Below are 21,731 nucleotides of genomic sequence, written 5' to 3'. Positions count from 1 at the left end.
AAATTATCTTGTTTGTTTTCTTTCTTTTAAGATACTTTGTTCTTATCCGTGTATTGTTTAATTTTCTACATTTCCCTGGTTTTTGAGAAATATCACATTATTTAGTACCAACAGATAAGTTGTTTTTCTTTTTTCTGGATGGCAGGTGCTCAGCTTTCTTTTTAACTTTAAACTCATGGTCAAAGTAAAACTTTAAAAAATGCACCTTTTCTATATTAGAGATTTTTTGAAACCAATCTTTTCATCCTTGTTAGTTGAGATACTTTATGAAACAAAAACTATACCATTTTAGGGGTATTATATGGCCAAAATATTTTGGTTGCAACTGTAGGCAATAGATACTTAAATCCAACAAATATTTGAAGTTATATTTCCTACTATATAATTAGGATTCATTTAATACTTTCTTCTATACATGGATTCAAATATATATATTCAATATCTTAATTATTTCAGAGGTCCCATTTCAGTGTTTAACAACAAAAAAGTGTGTGTGCCCTTAGACCTTATAAGGACATCCTGATATATTTGAATAATATGTACTAATTTTGTAAGGCGATTGATAGAAATTTTAAATATGTCAGAAAAAGATGAATGATGCCTTGTTCTAATAATAGAATCACGTTGGCTTCTATTATTAACCTATGCAAACCATGTTTTAGTAGTTTAGATATTTGTGTTAAAGTTCCTCACGTGGATGCAGCTCTTTCTCTGTGGAAAAAGATGCTCCCTCTTGTGGTTCAGTTGGAAAAAGGCATATAGACAAAAAAAAAAAAAAAAAACAAGTTTGAAAATGGTTAGATATTTTTCTGGAAGTTAGTCATAAGCACATCTCTTTATGTTTAATGTTTAATTAACAGAGATAGATTTCTTTCTTTATACTGTTTGAATTGTGAAACGTGCTTTTAGAAATGAGTACTTAATATACCACATGGCTAATGTCTATATTCTATGGTATATTAATCATCAAAGATTAAATCAACTTAATGTTATAATTTTTGTAGTTTCTTATTTTACAATGAAATAATTTTACATAACTTTCTATTATGTTTCTTTCTTGATTCTTACTTTGGGGAACAGCACTTTTTAAAATTTCAACAATATTTCTCTTTTATAATAATCATAGATACTTCTTTAAAAGAATGAGTGGGTTTCAAAATGACCATAGAAAACTCAAATACGTTTTAAATATTTTTTTCATTGATTTCAGAGAGGAAGAGAGAGGGATAGAGATATAGAAACATCAATGATGAGAGAGAATCGTTGTTCCGGCTGCCTCCTGCATGATTCCCAACTGGGGATGGAGCCCACAACCCAGGCATATGCCCTGACCGTGAATCGAACCATGACCTCCTGGTTTGTAGGTCGACACTCAACCACTGAGCCAAACCATCTGGGCTCAGATAAATTTTAAAATGTATGCCGTCTTTCTGTGCTTTCTAATTCTTTTCTACATACAAGGTAGGTGAAAAGTAGATTTACAGTAGTTCTTTTGGATAATAATACAATAATTAAGAAATAATTATACAAGAATAAACTGTGCTTCTCATCACGACTGTAAACCTACCTTTGCCCCACCTTGTATGTTATGATTTTCATCTAAATTTATTATATTCATTTAGTTTGTGGTGTTTGCCTAGTGTTATCTGGTGAAAGGTCATTTTTACCTACATGTCATATCTTATCTATCTTGATCTTATGTGATGTAATTATCCTTTAAGATTGCATTTTTTATATATATATATTTTTATTGATTCAGAGAGGGAGAAGGAGAGAGAGATAGAAACATTAATGATGAAAGAGAATCATTGATTGGCTGCCTCCTGCACGCCCCCTACTGGGGATCGAGCCCACAATCCGGGCAAGTGCCCTTAACTGGAATAGTACCTGGGACCCTTCAGTCCACAGGCTGACGCTCTATCCACTGAGCCAAACCAACTAGGGCTAACATTATATTTTTTATTGCTGTTTAGTCTTATCCATACATTTTCTCTTTTTTTCAACCTGTCATTCATTGAATTTTTTTTTTCTTTAAATCATCACCTAAGGATATGTTTATTGATTTTTAAAGAGAGGAGGAAGAGTGGGAGAGAGAGAGGGAAGGAGGGGGGGAGGGGGGAAGGGAGGGAGAGAGAGAGAGAAAGAGAGAAAAAGAGAGAAAGAGAGAAAGAAAGAAAAAGAGAATCATCGATGTGGGAGAGAAAACATCTTTTGGTTGCTGCCCGGACACACCTTGACCTGGGATCAAACCTGCAACCTAGGCATGTGCCCTGATTTGGAATTGAGTCCACCACCTTTTGGTGTACAGGATGACGCCCAAACCAGTTGAGCCACCTGACCAGGGCTCATTCCTTGACTTTTAATTGTTCTACCGACTTCATTCACTTACTCTGTTATGCTTTTTATTTATTTATCCCTTGTTCTTTTTCATTTGCCTCTTTCAGGTTTTCTTACCTACCTATCACCTCAGCCCTTTCTTCTTCATTTTCTTTCTTATTTTCCCGCCTCCTCATTTTACAGAATACCCCTTTCTAAGGCTCAGTCCCCAGCCCCTGATCAGTCTTGGTTTTCTTTGTATATAATTTCCATTCCTGAACTACTACTTTTTCATCTCCTTTTCACCACTTTACCTTTTTCCCCCTGTTATTAACACAGTCATTACAAATCTGGGATAATCTGGCTATCTGATTATCAAATTATTGAATTGGATTGTACCTTAAAAGGAAATTATACTCAAAGAAGTTTAAAGATTTGTTCAGTAGCACATAACTGGTTAATTTTGGCGCATGCACTATCCTCCCTTTCTCCAATAATCGATATAGTTAAACAAGTTTAATTTGTAAGTCAATCCCTATAAGAAGGATTTCAATTTAGTTTGAATAGGTGGAGCTAGAAAAGATTTTCTTTCTGATTGTTACTGCTGCTTTTATAGCAGCAGCATTTAGGTTGAAAGAAACTCATTAGTTTGGAATAACAGTTTTATTTTTCTTAATCTTTTATTTACCACTACAGGCCCGGTGCACGAAATTCAAATTCGTGTGTGTGTTTGTGTGTGTGTGTGTGCGTCCCTCAGCCCACCTGCACCCTCTCTAATCTGGGACATCCCTCTCACAATCCAGGACTGCTTGCTCCCAACCGCTTGCATGCCTGCCTGACTGATTGCCCCTAACCACTTCTGCCTGCCGGCCTGATCACCCCCTAACCACTCCCCTGCCGACCTGATTGCCCCTAATTGCCCTCCCCTGCCGGCCTGGTCACCCTTAATTACCCTCCCTTGCCGGCCTGGTTGCCCCTAACTGCCCTCTCCTGCAGGGCTGGTCCCCCCGCCAACTGCCCTCCCCTGCTGGCCTGGTTGCCCCCAACTGCCTTCCCTTGCAGGCCGGGCCCCTCCCAACAGCCCTCCCCTGCTGTCCGATCGCCCACAACTGCCCTCCCCTGCAGGTCATCTTGTGGTGGCCATCTTTGACCACATGGGGGTGGCCATCTTGTGTGTTGGAGTCATGGTCAATTTGCATATCACCTTTTTATTGTATAGGATATCTTTTAGTATCTTGAATTTAATTAAAACTGAATATATTTTGGCTAATCATCATTTAATTTTTAGTTTCCTTAGTCATAGGTATCTAATGATTTGTTTTTTAAAAAGTGTATTTCTGCCCAGCCAGTGTGCTCAGTGATTGAGTGTCCACCCATAAACCAAGAGGTCATAGGCTCAGTTCCCAGTCAGGGCACATGCCTGGGGGTTTGGGACTTGATCCCCGTAGGGGGCATGCAGGAGGCCGCTGATCGATGTCTCTCTCTCATTGATGTTTCTATCTCCCCATTATTCTTCTCCCTTCCTCTGTCTTTCTAAAATCAGTAAAAACTTCTTAAAAAAAAATATATATGTGTGTATTTCAAATCCTACTTAAAAGAGGTAATTTTTAGTATAATTTTGTTAGTACTATTAGAAAAATTAGATATCTTTATATAGTAGCACTCAAGGAAATAACTGTTTCAGGGTTCTCTGTACCATTTCTGAATTTTTACTATCTGAATGAGATTGCTTCTTATTCTGGAATAACATGTACTCTGCTACAATAAGATATAGTGTAATTGGACACTAAGCATACTTGAGAGCAGTGAGAAATACCTACATTTTTGCTATGTTTTATACTTTCATTACCTTGATTCATACTGTTTCCCAATTCTTTATCTCCTTAACTTTTAGAAAATTCTTATTAAGGTCTAGTTCAAATGTCATCTTCTTTTGGGTAGCCTTTCATGTCACATAGTGTCTGAAATAATTGTTCCTCATTTCTGTTTCTACATAGCACTTTACATGTATCTTTTTTAAAAGTATTACATTATTCTTTTATATTTTAAGGATGCTTCTTTTATGTTATTTGATATATCATTTGTCTATTTGTCCCAATATACTAGGAGCTCCTTGAGTGCATGCTTGCACTGTATCTTGACATAGGAGTTAGCTAATGCCTGGCTCAATACAACTGCTCAATAAATTCCCTTGTAAATGAAATACAGTAAAACTTTATTAAAAATGCAACAACTATAAAGGCAAAAAAATGCAGAGTAGTCTGGAGCTATTAACTATAGAAGATGAGGTATGAAGTTGTGTATTGCAGTGTAGTGTGGTATCAGGTGTTCTTTATCATGATTCTCATGTTTAATGTTATCCTTTATTGACGCAGAGATATTTGTAATCTTTTCTAAAAAGTACTTTATTAGTATAACCTATTAAAGATTCAGGAATTAATAGAACACAGCTTATTCACTATTATGTGGGTGTGTACTCATAGGAAAGAGATACTCTTTAGAAAATTTATCAAGGTATTTTAAAAATTTATTTTTTGCCCTGGCTGGTGTTGCTCAGTTTGTTGGGATCATCTGGTGTACCAAAGGGTTGCTGATTTGATTCCCAGTCAGGGCACATGCTTGGGTTATGGGCTCGATCACTTGTGGGGGGCATGCAGGAGGCAGCCAATGGATGTGTTGCTCTCACATGCATGTTTCTCTTTCCCTCTCCTTTCCTCTCTCTTCAAAAAAATCAATAAACAACCATTCTTTTTTAAAAAAATTGGTTTTTAAAATGCTTTACACTTAAACTATTATATAGGAAGACTGTTTTATGGGGGATGGGTGGAGTGGTAGATGCTTCAGATAGAGGGACAGATAGAGGAACCTTAATCCCTAGGATTTTAATCTCTATTCCCTTTGTAACTGATGCCTACAAATCAAATTATTTAGATATAGAAATGGTTCAGTACTATATAATCATGCTAGAATATACACTGTAGGTTGAAAGGTGTCCTTACTTTTAAAAGATAGTTCTTTACAAAAATTTTAAGTATTAATATTTTTAAAGATTATTTTGAAAATATAGAAGAGCCTGAAGAAGAAAATTAAAAATCTATATTTTTACCGATTAGAGGTAATGAATGATAACTCATGTATATATTTTTTAAAATCTGGAAACAATGTATAGTAGTAATTCAACATTTCTATGGAGTAAATCTCTATTAGGTCCATTTTATTTTTTAATTTTAAATATATTTTTATTGATTTCAGAGAGGAAGGGAGAAGAAGAGAGAGAGAGAGAGAGGGAGAGAGAGAGAGAGAGAGAGAGAGAGAGAAACATTAATGATGAGAGAGAATCATTGATCAGCTGCCTCCTGTATACCCCCTACTGGGGATGGAGTCTGCAACTGGGCATGTGCCCTGATCAGGAATCGAACTGTGACCTGGTTCATATGTCGATGCTCAACCACTGAGCCATGCAGGCCGGCTTAGGTCTATTTTATAAAACAGAACTTAAGAATCAAAGCAATTTATCAGTTTATCCAAGAAAACCCAGGTTTTCTGATTTAAATATCAGTTACCTTTTCCTATACTGTAATTGCATCTTTTATTTTATTTAGCTCACAAAAAGGGAAAAATTAATTATACTGTGGCTTACTTTATCTTTAGAGACATTTTAAATCCAAAGGATGTGATCAGTGCCCAGTTTGAAAATACGACCAGTAGTAAAGATTTTTGCAGCCAGTCATGTTTATCAACATATGAACTGAAAAGAAAACCTGTTGTTACCATAAATACGAATAGCATTTCAACCAAATGCAGCATGTGTCAGAAGAATGCTGTTGTAAGTTATCTTTTTATTTTATTGGGGTGAGGGGTCTAATGCTTGTGCTTAAAGAAAAGTTTTAATAGTCTCTGCTTATTGTTTGTATTTTGTTATTTCTTAATTCCTAGATTCGACATGAAGTTAATTACCAAAATGTGGTACATAAACTTTGCAGTGATGCCTGCTTCTCTAAGTTTCGCTCTGCTAACAACCTCACCATGAACTGTTGTGAGAACTGTGGGGGTTACTGTTACAGTGGCTCTGGACAATGCCACATGCTTCAGATAGAGGGACAGTCTAAGAAGTTTTGTAGCTCAACGTGTGTTACAGCATATAAGCAGGTACATGACCATATTTAATCCTGATGACTTTGTTTATTTTAGGGGTATTTAAATTTTTTTGTGGAATTTATTTATGAAAATGTCACAAAAATATTAAGATATTATTACCTTAATTAGTATTTTTACATGTAAGTAGTAGTTGTCAAATGAATGCCTGTTAAAAACTTTATAACAAGAGTTTTATAAGTAGCATATATTTCTTTCTTTGGTTAATCTTTACCCAAGAGTATCTTTTCCATTGATTTTTTTTTTTTTTTTTTTAGTGTCGAAGGCAGGAGAGAGAAAGAAAAACTTCAATGTGAGAGAGAAACATCAGTTGGCTGCCTCCCACATGTACCCCAACTTGGGAACTAAGGCAGAGATCAAACCTACAATTCCTTGACTGGGAATTTATCCTAGTCCCTTTGGTGTGTAGGCCAGTGCTCTAACCACTGAACATGCCAGTCAGAGAAGTGGCATATATTTCTGTTCATGCATTTGAAATACATGTTTTTAGGTATGACTTTTATTTCACATATGACTCATGTTTTTGAAGAATATTTTGAAAATGCAGAAGAGTGCAAAGAAGAATAATGCACCATCTATTTGGTGTTAGCCTTCTGTTTTTTTAAATATAGTTTGCTTTACATACACACACACACACACACACACACATTTTACTTGCTAGGGTAATGTTCAAGTTGCATATATATTCTTGAATTCAAATCCTTATGGTTGAAATGGCAATTCAGAAAATAAGAACTTACCATTAATTGTTTAAGAGTTTTTTTCTTCTCTTCATGAAATAAAAAATAAATGTGGGTTATATATTATTTTGTGAATTAAGGGTTGTAGAGAATGAATTGGATGAATTCTAGTATGACAAATGTCTAATGCAATTTTGTACACGATTTATATTTTGTTACTAAATTTTGATCAAAAATTAGATTTTAAAATTATAAACACAAAAGAATAGTACAAACTTTTTACATTTAAAATTTTACAATGGCTTTCTGTTTCAGTGCATTTGCTGATCATTTGTTTTCTTAGGAAAGTGAATTTTTATACAGTCAACTAAAATTTGTAAACTTAATGTTGATTGGGAACTTTATTTAAATTGTTTTCTTAATATATATTTATATCTCTATCTCTATCTCTATCTCTATCTCTATCTCTATCTCTATATCTATATCTATGTCTACATCTATATCTATATCTATGTCTATGTCTATATCTATATCTATATCTATATCTATATCTATATCTATATCTATATCTATATCTATAGCTATATCTATTGTTTTCTTGATTTCTGAGAGGAAGAGAGAGATAGAAACATCAATGATGAGAGAGAACTACCGTTTGGCTGCCTCCTGCACGCCCCACACAGTGAATTGAGCCCGCAACACGGGCATGTTCCCTTACTGGGAATCAAACCATGACTTCCTGGTTCATAGGTGGATGCTCAACCACTGAGCCACTCTGGTGGGGCCTTTTTTTTTTTTTTTTAAATTGGTTTTAGAGAGAGGAAGGGAGAGGGAGAGAGAGATAGAAACATAAATCTGCTGCTCCTGCAAGGCCTCTACCGGAGCTGGAGCCCATGACCTGGGCATGTGCCTCTGAGTGGGAATCGAGCTGGCGACCTCCTGGTGCATGGGATAAGGCTTAACCAACTGAGCCACACTGACCAGGCTTAAATTGTTCTTAAAACTTTATAATGGCCCTAGCCGGTTTGGCTCAGTGGGTAGAGCGTCAGCCTGTGAACTCAAAGTTTCCAGGTTTGATTCTGGTCAAGGTTGCGGGCACATCCCCAGGTTGTAAGCTTGATTCCCAGTGGGGGACTTGCAGGAGGCAGCCAATCATTGATTCTCTCTCATCATGGATGTTTCTATCTCTCTCTCTTCCTTCCTCTCTGAAATAAAAAATATATATATATATTAGTAAAAAAATAGTAGCTGTATTCTTATAAAACAAAACAAAAACTTTATGATTCTGAAATTTTAAACATTATACAGTGTTCCCATTTATTTCTGATTAATATACAAACATATTAAAAGGGGTTAGCTTCCTGCCCTAGCTAGTTTGGCTCAGTGGATAGAATGTTGCCTGCGGACTGAAGAGTCCCAGGTTTGATTCGGTCAAGGGCATGTATCTCGGGTGCAGTCTCCTGGCCCTGTCCGGGGCATGTGGGAGGTAACCAATTGGTGTGTCTCTCTCAGTTCGGTGTTTCTCTTTATCTCCTTCTCTCCCTTCCACTCTCTCTAAAAATCAATGGAAAAAGTATCCTTGGGTGAGGATTAAGAAAAAAGAGGGTGGGGCGGGGTTAGCTTCCTTTAGGAAATCTTGTTTTTTGCTCTCATGGGGGGAAAAAACCCTAACAGTATTTTCATGTGTTTTATCTTTGTTCAAATGTTTTTCTGTATCAAGTAATAAAAGTTGCTTGGATTCAGTCAATTGAAAGATGCTGGTCAGGGCAAGTGCCTGGGTGGCACGCTTGATTCTTTGGTTCCACAATAGAAGGAACAATTGGTTGAAACATTTTAATTTTAAATTATTTTATTTTTTTAAAAAATGTATTTTATTGATTTCTTACAGAGAGGAGGGAGAGGGATAGAAAGTTAGAAACATCGATGAGAGACAAACATCGATTAGCTGCCAAGGTACATGCCCTTGATCAGAATCGAATCTGGGACCTTTCTGTTCGCAGGCCGACGTTCTATCCACTGAGCCAAACTGGTTATAGGGCTAAATTATTTCATTATAATTTAGCCAATATCTGTTAAAATTTTGACATATTAATATATACTGTGGTGTAGAGAAAGAACTTGGTTTTAGAAGTAAAGCAGGTCTTAGTTTGATTCCCAGACATTATATTCAAATAGAGTTTTACTTTGGGAAAAGCAATTAAACTGCTTGAATCCATTTTCTTGTCTGTAAATGGGTAGTAAAATACCTATGTCACTGAGATATTTTTAGGTTACATATGAAGTAAGAATGAGATAGCACCTAGTATAGAACCTGACACATTTTATAAAATGCAAACACAGAACCTCAGAAATATGTGTGTACTGGGCCTCTATGTAAAATTTATTTCTTACTGAGGATTGTAATTATAAAAGTTTGAAAGCCACTAATTTAAAATATTTTAACACTGTTAAGTATAAACATTTCAAAGAATTATGCTTTTACTTGTAATTGGGTAAAATGAATGTTATTTTATTCTCTTAATAGAAATCAGCCAAAATTACACCATGTTCGCTTTGCAAATCATTGAGATCCTCAGCAGAAATGATTGAAAATACCAATAGCTTGGGAAAGACAGAGCTTTTCTGTTCTGTTAATTGCTTATCTGCTTATAGAGTTAAAATGGTTACTTCTGCAGGTAATATTGGTTTTGTAAACTATATTTATATAATCATTGGAAAAGTTATAGTTACTGCTTTGTTTATATAGTACAGGTTTTTGTTCAAATTTGGTTGTCTTTTAAGGCCAATTTAAAATATTTCAGATTTGTGTTATAAAATATCACCTATTACCTGATTGCTTTTTTTATGTTTGTTTATTGGCTTGTTTATTAGTACATTTGGTCTTAGCAAAAGAATTTCATGTGGCTTCTTTATTGTATTTTCTTTTCCACACCTGATTTATTTTAGGATTTGTTTATCTTATAGTTTCCAGATAGACTGACAACTTTAAAAGAAATATTTTTTATGTTAAGTTAGTTTTTATCTGTATGTGCTGTGATTAAGTTTAGTTTCAGTTCCTGCACCTTGACCTGGCTCTTGAATTTTTATATCTTATACAATATTTACTTATTTTCTCATACATTTTTGTAAATTTATATATATATATATATATACACACACACACACACACATATATATATATTACTCATTAGTTTTATTTTGATTTGCTAAGGTGTACAAGTTCAGTGTAACAGTTGTAAGACTTCAGCAATCCCTCAGTATCACCTAGCCATGTCAGATGGAAGTATACGCAACTTCTGCAGCTACAGTTGTGTGGTAGCTTTCCAGGTATGGCTTCAGGAACCTTTCTCTTCTCCAGTGAGTGAGTTGCCTAAAACTATATAGTAATGTGAACATATTAGGTGTTTTCTAGTGCCTGGATTGCCTAAATTTCTACTATTTAAGTACTATTAAACTTGCATTCTTTGGTTCATCCTATCCTGTATTTGGAGGCATGTCATTTAACTGCGTTCTGTAAAATTAATGGTATTATTATCTCCTAGATTTATCTTTTGGGAATATATTATTTTTGAATTATTTTATTTTATTTTTGTTTATAAGTGACACTCCCCCCTTTCAAGTATAAGCTGCTCACAGGCAGGAATTTTTGCCTATTGTCAAATGTATTTTAGGTGCTTAGAACTATGCGTGGTATACTTAGACAGTCAGTACTACCTTGTTTGAACAAACTATGAGATTGCTTTTGTTTTTTCTCTTTATTCCAGAATTTGTTTAACAAACCAACAGGAGTGAATTCTTCAGTAGTGCCCTTGTCTCAGGGCCAAGTAATTGTAAGCATCCCCAGAGGGTCAACAGTGTCAGCGGGAGGAGGTAACACCTCTGCTGTTTCTCCCACCTCCATCAATAGCTCTGCTGCAGCTGGTCTCCAGCGTCTTGCTGCCCAGTCTCAACATGTTGGGTTTGCACGAAATGTTGTAAAACTTAAGTGTCAGCACTGCACCCGTCTTTTTGGCACAAAACCAGAACTTCTTGACTATAAGGTAAAGTGTAGGATCATGATAAAGGTTTTGAATATAAACTGGTCTCTCTGTAAAATTGTTTCTGGCTTTTTATTTCTCAAAATTGTGCTATTTGTTTTTTGTAAATAAGAGGGATAAGGATTTCCGTAAGATAAACGTTTAATTAGTACTTGATGATTATTTATTTGCAGGGTAAAATGTTTCAGTTCTGTGGCAAGAATTGTTCTGATGAATATAAAAAAATAAATCATGTAATGGCAATGTGTGAATATTGTAAAATTGAGAAAATTTTAAAGGAGACTGTGAGATTCTCAGGTGCTGACAAGTCATTCTGTAGTGAAGGTAAAGACAGAAAATTATCTTACCTACTATGCATGTTGGTTCTTTTAACAGTAGTTGATGATTTAAGCTGTTACTATGTGGGTTTATTTTATCTTTGTATAACACCAAACCCTTTTCTTTCATTTATGCTTGTTTCAATTTTTTTCTGATCAAATTCTTCATATCATTTAAATGTTAAAATGAAGGAAATGATCCTCCAAGTATATAGCAGAAGATGGTAATGTGATAAACATTTATCGATATTAGGTTGATAGGGTTTTTTCAGTTCTGGTGCTTCTAAAGGGAACTCCTTAAATTTGGTAGCATCCTAAGGTTATACTTTATTGTTCTAAACAGCCATTATATTTATGAACATAGATAATCTGAATTTGCAAATCAGTATGAGATAGACTTTCTTCTTTATTTAAATGACTCTCTTAAATGTTTAGAATGTTTTGTGTTATTCTAAAACTGTACAGGATTAGCTTACTAGATTAGTGGATTCCAAACCTTTTGACCACAACATACATACACACAAAAATACATTTTACACTGTGATATCACATATCCAAATAAAACAAAAGTTTCATTAAACAAATTGACGTTTAGCTCAGCTGGTGTGGCTCAGTGGCTGGTTGTCGACCTGTGCACCAAGAGGTTGCCTTTGTGATCCCGGGTCAGGGCAAGTGCCTGGGTGGCACCCTTGATCCCCATTGTGGAGTGTGCTGGAAAAGCCAATCAATGTTGATGTGTCTCTCTCATTGATGTTTCTCTCCCTCTTCCTTCCTCTCTCTAGTACCAATAAAAAATATTTTAAAAAATTGACTTTTACTATATGAGATGCACTATAATATATTTTTTAATGTTTTTATTTTATTTTATTGATTTCAGAGAGGAAGGGATAGGGAGAGGGAGATAGAAAAAGCAATGATGAATCATTGATTAGCTACCTCCTACACGCCTCACACTGAAGATTGAGCCTGCAATCCAGGCATGTGCCCTGACCAGGAATTGAAGTGTGTTACCTCCTGATTCATAGGTCAATGCTCAACTACTGAGCTACACCGGCTGGGCACTATAATATTTTTTAAATGATAGTATTGGTCCTGTATATTGATCTCTTTATCTAATTGGTGAAGACCCAGGTGTGGTATCTTTACTATGGGGCATTTAAATTAAAGATGGAGATACTTAATATTTCTGCCTAATTTTAATTTCATCTTCCCTGATTTTTTTTAGGTTGCAAATTGCTTTATAAACATGACTTGGCCAAGCTCTGGGGAAATCACTGTAAAATATGCAGTTATTGTTTACAGACATCTCCCAAATTGGTGCAGAGTAATTTGGGGGGGAAAGTGGAAGAGTTCTGTTGTGAAGAATGTATGTCCAAATATACAGTTCTGTTTTACCAGGTAAGTATAATTCACATTTAGGGGTTTTTCAAATTAGGGCATACATTATTCCCTTATTTTATTTGTTGACCAAGTATAAAGGAAAATTTAAGTATTTAAACTTTTAAGATTAAATGTATTATGTTCTTTAGCATTAAATTAAGATTTTGGAAGACTTTAATGTCACTGAAGTTATATTTCTTTTGTTTGTAATTTCCATGGAGAAGACCTAACAAACAGTCTTAAGACATTAAATACTTAAAATTAAAATTTTATTCATTTATCATTTAACTAAAATGATTTTGTTTTCTGAAGTCTTTGAGGAAGATAGATCTTATTTCACTATGTTTTTTAATTACAATTTATTTGCATCTCTATAATATGACTTTTTAACGCTTAGTATAAAATCATTGATAGATAAATATTTACCACTTCAGGATAATTAAACTTCATTTTTTTACTTAAATTCTAAGTTATTTTTCTCACTTGTTACATTTATTCTGTCAGACCACAGCTAATTTATTTCTTACTCTCTTACCATCTTTTCTTTCTTTTTCAGATGGCCAAATGTGATGGTTGTAAGCGACAGGGTAAACTCAGCGAGTCCTTGAAATGGCGGGGAGAAATGAAACATTTCTGTAACCTGCTTTGTATCTTGATGTTCTGTAATCAGCAAAGTATGTGTGACCCACCTTCACAAAACAATGCAGGTAAAATTAAACTTCAGTCTTTCACTGGTGTAGGGGACTAACTACGCCTACAGATTGGAATATTAAATAATTGTCAGTAATTTCATGAAACATAAATTTCATTCTATTCATATGATGTTAACATTTAGATAATTTTTTTAAAAAAAATATATTTTATTGATTTTTTACAGAGAGGAAGGGAGAGAGATAGGGAGTTAGAAACATCGATGAGAGAGAAACATCGATCAGCTGCCTCCTGCACATCTCCCACTGGGGATGTGCCCACAACCCAGGTACATGCCCCTGACCGGAATCGAACCCAGGACCCTTCAGTCCGCAAGCCGACGCTCCATCCACTGAGCCAAACCGGTTTCGGCTAGATAATTTTTTGTTTAACCCTTGTGATTAAAGCCCAGTAAAAATGATTTATTTATTTTTTTACTTTTCTCTAAACATAATCAAATAAACTTTTAAGAACTTCATGGGAAGGAATGGCAATTGATGTATTATAATTGGGTATGTACACCTTGACTTCCTTAAAAAAGGATTTGAGACTATAAAAAGAAGATACAGTCTAAATCAAATGGCCTCTTAAATGTATCATCTGCGTAGTTATGCAAGATAAAGTACACAGAATATTAAGTTTCACTAATTAAAAAATTAAAAAACAACTTGTTAGTCCTGAGGTGACTCTGCTTCAATAGAATTTACTCTAACTTAAAAGCATTGCTTTACCTCTTTGAGATGTTGGTTTTTATGTATGTGCATATAAATTACATTAAGTTTTAAAATTGTTTTTATTTTAATCAGCAAGTATTTCCATGGTGTCGGCTGCTTCAGCAGGGCCCCCATCGTTAAGAAAAGACTCAACTCCAGTTATAGCTAATGTAGTATCATTAGCAAGTGCTCCTGCTGCTCAGCCCACAGTCAATTCTAACAGCGTTTTACAAGGTATGACCTAATTTGAAAGCATTTATCTAGCCCAGTGGCCGGCAAACTGTGGCCCCTTGAGTGTGGCTCTTCCACAAAATACCACGTGTGGGCGCTCACGAACAGTGCCACACTGAAACTTCATGGCCACACTCAAGGGGCCAAAGAGCCGCATGTGGCTCGCGAGCCGTAGTTTGCTGACCACTGATCTAGCCTTTTTGAGGTGAATATAGTGGTTCTCTATCTTTTTGCCATCAGTGGTCATTATCATACTAGAGGCCCAGTGCACGAATTCCTGCATGGCTGGGGTCTGGCTGGCCAGCCCCGATTGGGGTTAGGGGGGGCTGATCGGGAATGGGGCCAACGTGGGAGAGTGGCCGCCGGCAGTTGGTGGGCTGGCCCTGCCCTCTGGTTGAACACCCAGTCTAGGGGACAATTTGCATATTAGCCTTTTATTATATTGGATGTTGGATGTATTCATATTAGGAATGGTGGCTCACTGTGGGCTGGTAGGCATTAGTGTTTTCATGATTTGCAGATATTTTTTTCTCATATACTTTAGATGCTAGTCTTTCCATGAATTAAACTAAGGTAGTGCATATTTTTATTATGAGAGACTTTGTGTTTATCCTATATAATATAAGCGTAGTATGCAAATTATGTCCAGGGGTTTGACCAGGGGACAGGGCCAGCTGGGGAAAGTGAGGGAGGCCCTGGCTGGCAGCTGGCAGCTGCTAGGGACCCTACCAGTGCACAAATTTCGTGCATTGGACCTCTAGTTGTCTGATAATCAGCTTTTAATGTTAATGTTTAATTGTGTAAGATCCTAAATATATATTTTAATTTATATCAGGTGCAGTTCCCACAGTAACAGCGAAAATCATTGGGGATGTAAGTTTTATTTTTATTGGTATTGCCACTGTATTTTCCATTTTGATGTCGGATAAATATGTCTGAACTACTTTGCCCTTTATTATTATTTATTTATTATTTATTTATTATATAAAATAAACTTTGTGAGCTCATTTAACATTTGTTCAGGAATAGGATTTTTGTTTACTTAATTATGTATTTTATACACTTTAATTTCTTTTTATGTTTGCTATCTTTGTAATTACTGAAGTTTTTTATTACTGTTCTACAGACTTAAAGTTAATTATATAGAAGTTAGGCATAAAAGGTTTTGGGAGCATTGGTAATGTAGTCAGATTGTAAATAAGATGTCTATAAAATGTAGTTTTGTTTTCTACCCAGTGTAGAGTATGTAGTAAACAAGCATTACTTTTTTTTTTAACTCAATATTTTTTGCTTTTCTCTTAAAATCAGAAAAAATAAATAATGAGAAAATCTTATACTGAAACAGTGGCATTTCTTAAGTGTTTTCCTGGTCTCTGGGATACCATTGGTATCATCTTATTTTCAAGTCTCTGAAGTGATCATAAGTGATTCTGTTATTTCTAGTTATCTTGAAACTAAGGCTTCTAAGATTTAGTCAAGAAAAATAGTTCTCATTTTAAACTCTACCAGCTTTGTGCTTAATTAACAATGGCTTACAATAATAGAAATACCATTTTTCTTGGTAAACAGAATTGGTAAATAGATATATTTAGAATCAATATGTAGTTATTAAAATATTGCTATATTGCTATTTCAAGAATGTGTGTTGTGTTTTCCATGTAATTCTAATATAATATTCCTTTAGAAATGATAATCTTTTTTTGTAATTAAAGGTGAGCTTTTGAAAACGTCTTTAGTTTCTTTGATTAATTTTTTATTTCTTTTGATTATGTTTTTAACTAGGCAAGTACACAAACAGATGCCCTGAAACTGCCACCTTCCCAGCCTCCAAGACTTTTGAAGAATAAAGCTTTATTGTGCAAACCCATCACACAGACTAAAGCCACCTCATGCAAACCACATACCCAAAACAAAGAATGCCAGACAGGTATATTTCTTATACTTTCTTCATTTAATTTTTTTAAGGGAAAGGAATGTGGGGTCTGCCTCTATTAATTGAGTGCCTGCTATTTCCTAGGTAATATATTTAGTTGCTAATATACATTGTTCAATTTAATTCTTACAGCATCCTTGTGAATTAGGTATTTTCACCATCTGAGACTTAACAAGTTATGACAGAGAGAAAGTAGTTAATTGATTATACCAGCTGTGGGCAAACTACGGCCCTCGGGCCGGATCTGGCCCGTTTGAAATGAATAAAACTAAAAAAAAAAAAAAAAAAAGACCGTACCCTTTTATGTAATGATGTTTACTTTGAATTTAAATTAGTTCACACAAACACTCCATCCATGCTTTTGTGGCCCTCCGGTCCAGTTTAAGAACCCATTGTGGCCCTCGAGTCAAAAAGTTTGCCCACCCCTGGATTATACCATACTGTGAACATTTCATTTAATTTCCTTAATATCATGGAGTAAGTATAGACTTTGGAATTATGTAGATAGGATCTTAATTAAGAGTAGCTATTGTTTTCCCCTTAGGCTTGAACTTTTTTCATACTCTTTTTCAAATAACACCAATTCTTTGAGGAGAGCTTCAGGGCTTCTTTCCTTATGAACTACCTTTCTTCCCCCTGCACCCCCTCCCCAAGCATAATCTCTGAGCTACTTCTAGCCTCTGATCTTCTCAGCTTGCTTGTCCCAGCATGGAATCTTTGCCCTATAAGTCATCTGGAGTGAGGATGATTGGACCCCACTATTCTTAGCCTGCCATTCCTGTAGTAGGGCTTCTATCTTGTGAGTGGGAGTTGGGTGGAGGAAGGAAATTAACCTCTTAAATTTGTAGTTGCAAGAGATGAGAAGTAATGGTGGCCTGCTCCTCCTGGTGAGATACAGTAATCCTTGATGAGGAGCTGCCTGAAGAGAAGCCATTCTTCTGATTATATCCACCCAGAGTGCTGCTTCAGTCTGTTGAATGGGAATATGAAGCAGGTGGTGGGTCAACTGTTCTTACTGAATTTCAGTAGATTTTCCTGAATAAATATTTCTCCATTTGCTGTATGCCCTAAGGACAGTTTCCAAATAATGTAAATGGTTGTTTTCAGCAGTTTTCACCAGTTTTGCTTGTTTCACTAGGGAATGGGTCTGTGGAGCTCCTCCTGTTGCCAAATGAAAGCCCCAGAATTTTTAAACTGGAAAGGAATCCTATATTCCTAGATCTGGAAGATTATCCTGTAGGCCAGTGTTTCTCAAACATTAATATGCATATGAATTACTTTGGGATCGTATGTAGATTCTGATTCAGTGGGTCCTAAGGCTTTACATTTCTCACAAGCTCCTGTATAAAGTCAGTACTACTGGTCCATGGACCACATTGCATAGCAGGCTGTAAGTGACTTAGTCTTATCTACACTAATAAAAGAGAAAAATGGTAATTGGCGTACGACGCTACCCTTTTCATTGGCTAATCAGGGCTATATGCAAATTAACTGCCAACTAAGATTGGCAGTTAACTGCCAACAAGATGGCGGTTAATTGGCATATGTAGGCACAATGCAGGGAAGCGAAAGGGAAAGCAGGAAGTAACCCCTGCCACTGACAGTGATCGGAAACCCAGGGGGGAGCTAAGAGCTGGGGGGCAGGGCAAAGGCGGCCCTGGGGCCGCCTTTGCCCTGCCCCCCAGCCATGATCGGAGAATCAGGTGCCTTTTCCGCCCTGGCCAGTGATAGCAGGAAGTAGGGGTGGAGCCAGCAATGGGAGCTGGGCAGGGTTGAAGCTAGCAGTCCCGGGAGCTAGGGGTCCCTTGCCTGGGCCTAAAGCGGAGCCCACGATCGCGGGGCCGCTGCACCTGCGGGTCTCCGCTGCCCGGGCCGGACCCCTAGGCCAGAAGCGTTAGGCCTGGGCAGGGGCGGAGTCTGCAACCGCGGGGAGCTGGGGGTCCCCTGCCCAGGCCTGACACCTCTGCCGGAGGCCTCAGGCCTGGTCAAGGGGCCGATCCGGTGATTGGTGATCGTAGGGTGATGAGGGTCAACTCCTCTGGCCGAGGCATCAGGCCTGGGTGGGGGGCTGGGGGTCCCCTGTCCAGGCCTGATGCCTGGGCCAGAGGCATCAGGCCTGGGTTGGGGGCGGAGCCGGGGATTGGGGGGATATGATGGTCCCCTTGCCCAGGCCTGAAGCCTGGGTCAGAGGCGTCAGGCTTGGGCGGGGGGTGGAGCAAGCGATCCGAGGGAGATGGGGGTCCCCTGCCCAGGCATGATTCCTGGGCCAGAGGCCTCAGGCCTGGGCAGGAGCCAGAGCCAGTTATCAGGGGGAGATGGGGGTCCCCTGTCCAAGCCTGACACCTCTGGCAGAGGCGTCAGGCCTGGGCAAGGGGCCGATCCTGCGATTGGAGGGTGATGGGGGTCAACGCCTGAGGGCTCCTGGTATGTGAGCGGGGCAGGCTGGGCTGAGGGACACTCCCCCCCCCCCCACACACACCCAGTGCACAAATTTCGTGCACCGGGCCCCTAGTATTTTATATCAACTAGAGGCCCTATGCACGAAATTTGTGCATGGGGAGGGGTCCCCCTCAGCCCAGCCTGCACCCTCTCCAATCCAGGACCCCTTGGTGGATGTCTGACTGCTGGTTTAGGCCATCAGATATCCCTCTCACAATCATGGACCACTGGCCCCTAATCGCTCACCTGCCTGGTCGCCCCCAACTGCCCCTCCCCCCCTGCCAACCTGGTCACCCCTCACAGCCCCCTCCCCCATGCAGCCTGCTGTTCAGTTGCTTGGTCGTCCCTCACTAACCCCCCTGCCGGCCTGGTCGCCCCATGGAGCCTGCTGTTCAGTTGCTTGGTCATCCCTCACTAACCCCCCTGCCGGCCTGGTTGTAGGCAGCCATCTTGTGAGGGTGTGAGGGTTAATTTGCATATTACCTCTTTATTATATAGGATACATATTTTGTATTATGTACCTTGGTTATCAGACATCTCTATTCTGGTAACTCTTTTTTTTTTTTTTTTTAATTATTCTGGTAACTCTTTTTACATCCACTGCACCATGATAAAGCTGATCCTGTATTATTTCCTGCTTCTAACCTTAGTTGAATTGTCAGCTTTTCACTTTTTGTGAATAGCATGATTTTTCTCCTACATTAATGATTTTATAGTTATCTAGAATATTTTTCTGGCACAAAGAAAGGACTCTTTAAATACTTATCAAATAATTGAATGAATCCTCCATCCTTTCCACTTTTCCCTGCTCATATTTAATTAAGTTAGTTTCCAAGGTCTGTTTCATCTTTGTAATACTTTAGCATATGTATACATATAAAAGGCTAACATACAAAGTGTCCCCACAAGAGTTCAGGAGACGGGGAGTTCGATCGCTCACTATGACATGCACTGACCTTGAGGGGGTGGCGTGGAACGAAGAAAGGCCCCAGTTGGCAGCCGGCAGCTGGAAGAAAGGCGCTGGCCAGCAGCTGGAAGGCCCCGATTGGCCCTGATCACCCGCCAGGCCTAGGGACCTACCCATGCACAAAAGGTGCACAGGGCCTGTAGTCATATATCTATATCTATATCTATAGGTATAGATATAGATATAGATATATATGTTTTTTGTAGGTGGTATTGTCACCCTAATTCAGGCCTTCATCATGTTAGCTCTACATATTGTAATTGCCTCCTACATTTACACTTTATGTAATTTTATTCTGTGCATTGCTGGCAGCCAAATTAATCTCTTTAATGCTATTTTTGTCACATTACTTTGTATTAAAGGATCTGTAATTGCTCCCCACTACTACTAGAAATGATTTCACAAAAATGGTCATTCTACTTATTCAGTCTGCTTTTTAACATAATCTACTTACTCGTGTTAACAGCTTTTCATACCCATCATCTGTGATCACTGTTCCCATCCTTCCCTTTATTCGTCCACATTATATCTTTCAGTAATTTTATCTTTGTATCATTGATAATCATTGTATTGCTCACTTTTTTGTTAGTCCTATACTCAAACTTTTCTTTGCTACTTTAGTTATTTCTCCTTTTTGTTTTTAGAATATATTTTTATTGATTTCAGAGAGGGAGAGGGAGAAAGATAGAAATATCAGTAATGAGAGTGATTCATTTATTGGCTGCCTCCTGTGTTGTAATGTACCCCGTGAATCACACAAAGGACACCCCAATCAAGAAGTCGAATTAAGGAGTTATTTATTCAAAAGCCAGTGGCTACGAGGGGGCATTAGCTCTCCAAATCTTGCAGCCCTGAGTGACTACAGTAGCAAACTTATAAAGACAAAAGCCACATCCTGCTAGATGTTGGAATGTGGAGCTATCTTGCGAAAGCACATTGTACAGAAGCAGAATTGAGCAAAGTTAATAATCTCTAAAGGTCATCTACAGTCCCAATTCCTGGAGCCACTGAGTCAACGGGAAGCAGTCTTGTGGTTTTGGTCCTCAGGCACAGAAGAATAACCTTTGTGATGTGGGCTGGCAACATAATTGGGTGATTTATGTGAGTTTCCAGGTCTCAATCTGGAAACTGAGGTAACTACCCTGTTATTTAAGCAAGCAAATGTTTACAGAAGCCAGAATAGCTGGGTTAAAATTTAAATAGCAATTTCTACCCAACATTGAGGTTACTATGCTTTACCTGCACTCTCCACACTGGGTATTGAGCCCACAATCTGGGCATGTGCCCTTGACTGGAATTGAACCTGGGACCCTTCAGTCTGCATGTCAACACTTTATCCATTGAGCCAAACCAACTAGGGCATTTCTCCTTTTTATGAACTCTTAGTATTACAGATTATATTTCTCTTGAACTATAAATCTCTATATATTTAAAAAAAATATTTATTGAATATTTATTAAAATGTTGTTTTCTAACCCTTTTTGTTTTTGTGCTTTTTTTTCATCAGAAAACACGCTAAGCCCATCCCAGGTCATTATGGTGCCAGTTCCTGTACCAGTGTTTGTGCCCATACCTCTTCATCTGTATACTCAGTATGCACCAGTCCCATTTGGAATTCCAGTTCCAGTGAGTAATCATATAGATGCTAAGATTAAGTTAGTACACATTTTCCTCTAATAAAATTTTAACAATTCCATAAAAACTTTTCACTTGTTGGTAAAACACACCTGACTCTGGTTAGCTATTATTGTATGACTGCATTATTTAATGTGGAGTATATAAAGGACTGCTTCTATTTGTACCTTACCGTGTCAGAGAAGGCTATAAGGTAGCTTTTTTATATTGTTTCATACAACTAAATACTGATATTTAA

General features: G+C 37.5%; 1 protein-coding gene across 9 annotated transcripts in view; it reads left to right on the top strand.

The window, feature by feature from the left end:
* Positions 1-21,731, top strand: part of ZMYM4 (zinc finger MYM-type containing 4) — a 124,644-nt gene that overhangs the window by 75,366 nt on the left and 27,547 nt on the right. For all 9 annotated transcript variants that reach the window (XR_009452028.1, XM_059690226.1, XM_059690227.1 and 6 more), the window contains 12 exons: positions 5,968-6,142; positions 6,253-6,465; positions 9,676-9,826; positions 10,363-10,478; positions 10,916-11,191; positions 11,362-11,512; positions 12,731-12,903; positions 13,442-13,592; positions 14,382-14,522; positions 15,355-15,392; positions 16,302-16,446; positions 21,366-21,484. Coding sequence is in view for 8 of the 9 variants with exons in the window: in XM_059690226.1 (XP_059546209.1) it covers positions 5,968-6,142; positions 6,253-6,465; positions 9,676-9,826; positions 10,363-10,478; positions 10,916-11,191; positions 11,362-11,512; positions 12,731-12,903; positions 13,442-13,592; positions 14,382-14,522; positions 15,355-15,392; positions 16,302-16,446; positions 21,366-21,484 (1,849 nt within the window). In the remaining variant the exon portion in view is untranslated. The remainder of the gene's footprint in view (positions 1-5,967; positions 6,143-6,252; positions 6,466-9,675; positions 9,827-10,362; positions 10,479-10,915; positions 11,192-11,361; positions 11,513-12,730; positions 12,904-13,441; positions 13,593-14,381; positions 14,523-15,354; positions 15,393-16,301; positions 16,447-21,365; positions 21,485-21,731) is intronic.

This window comes from Myotis daubentonii, chromosome 3 (assembly GCF_963259705.1).
Source record: "Myotis daubentonii chromosome 3, mMyoDau2.1, whole genome shotgun sequence".
Lineage (NCBI taxonomy): Eukaryota > Metazoa > Chordata > Mammalia > Chiroptera > Vespertilionidae > Myotis > Myotis daubentonii.
Note: the sequence above shows the minus strand (reverse complement) of the source record. Positions and strands in the feature narration are given on the sequence as shown.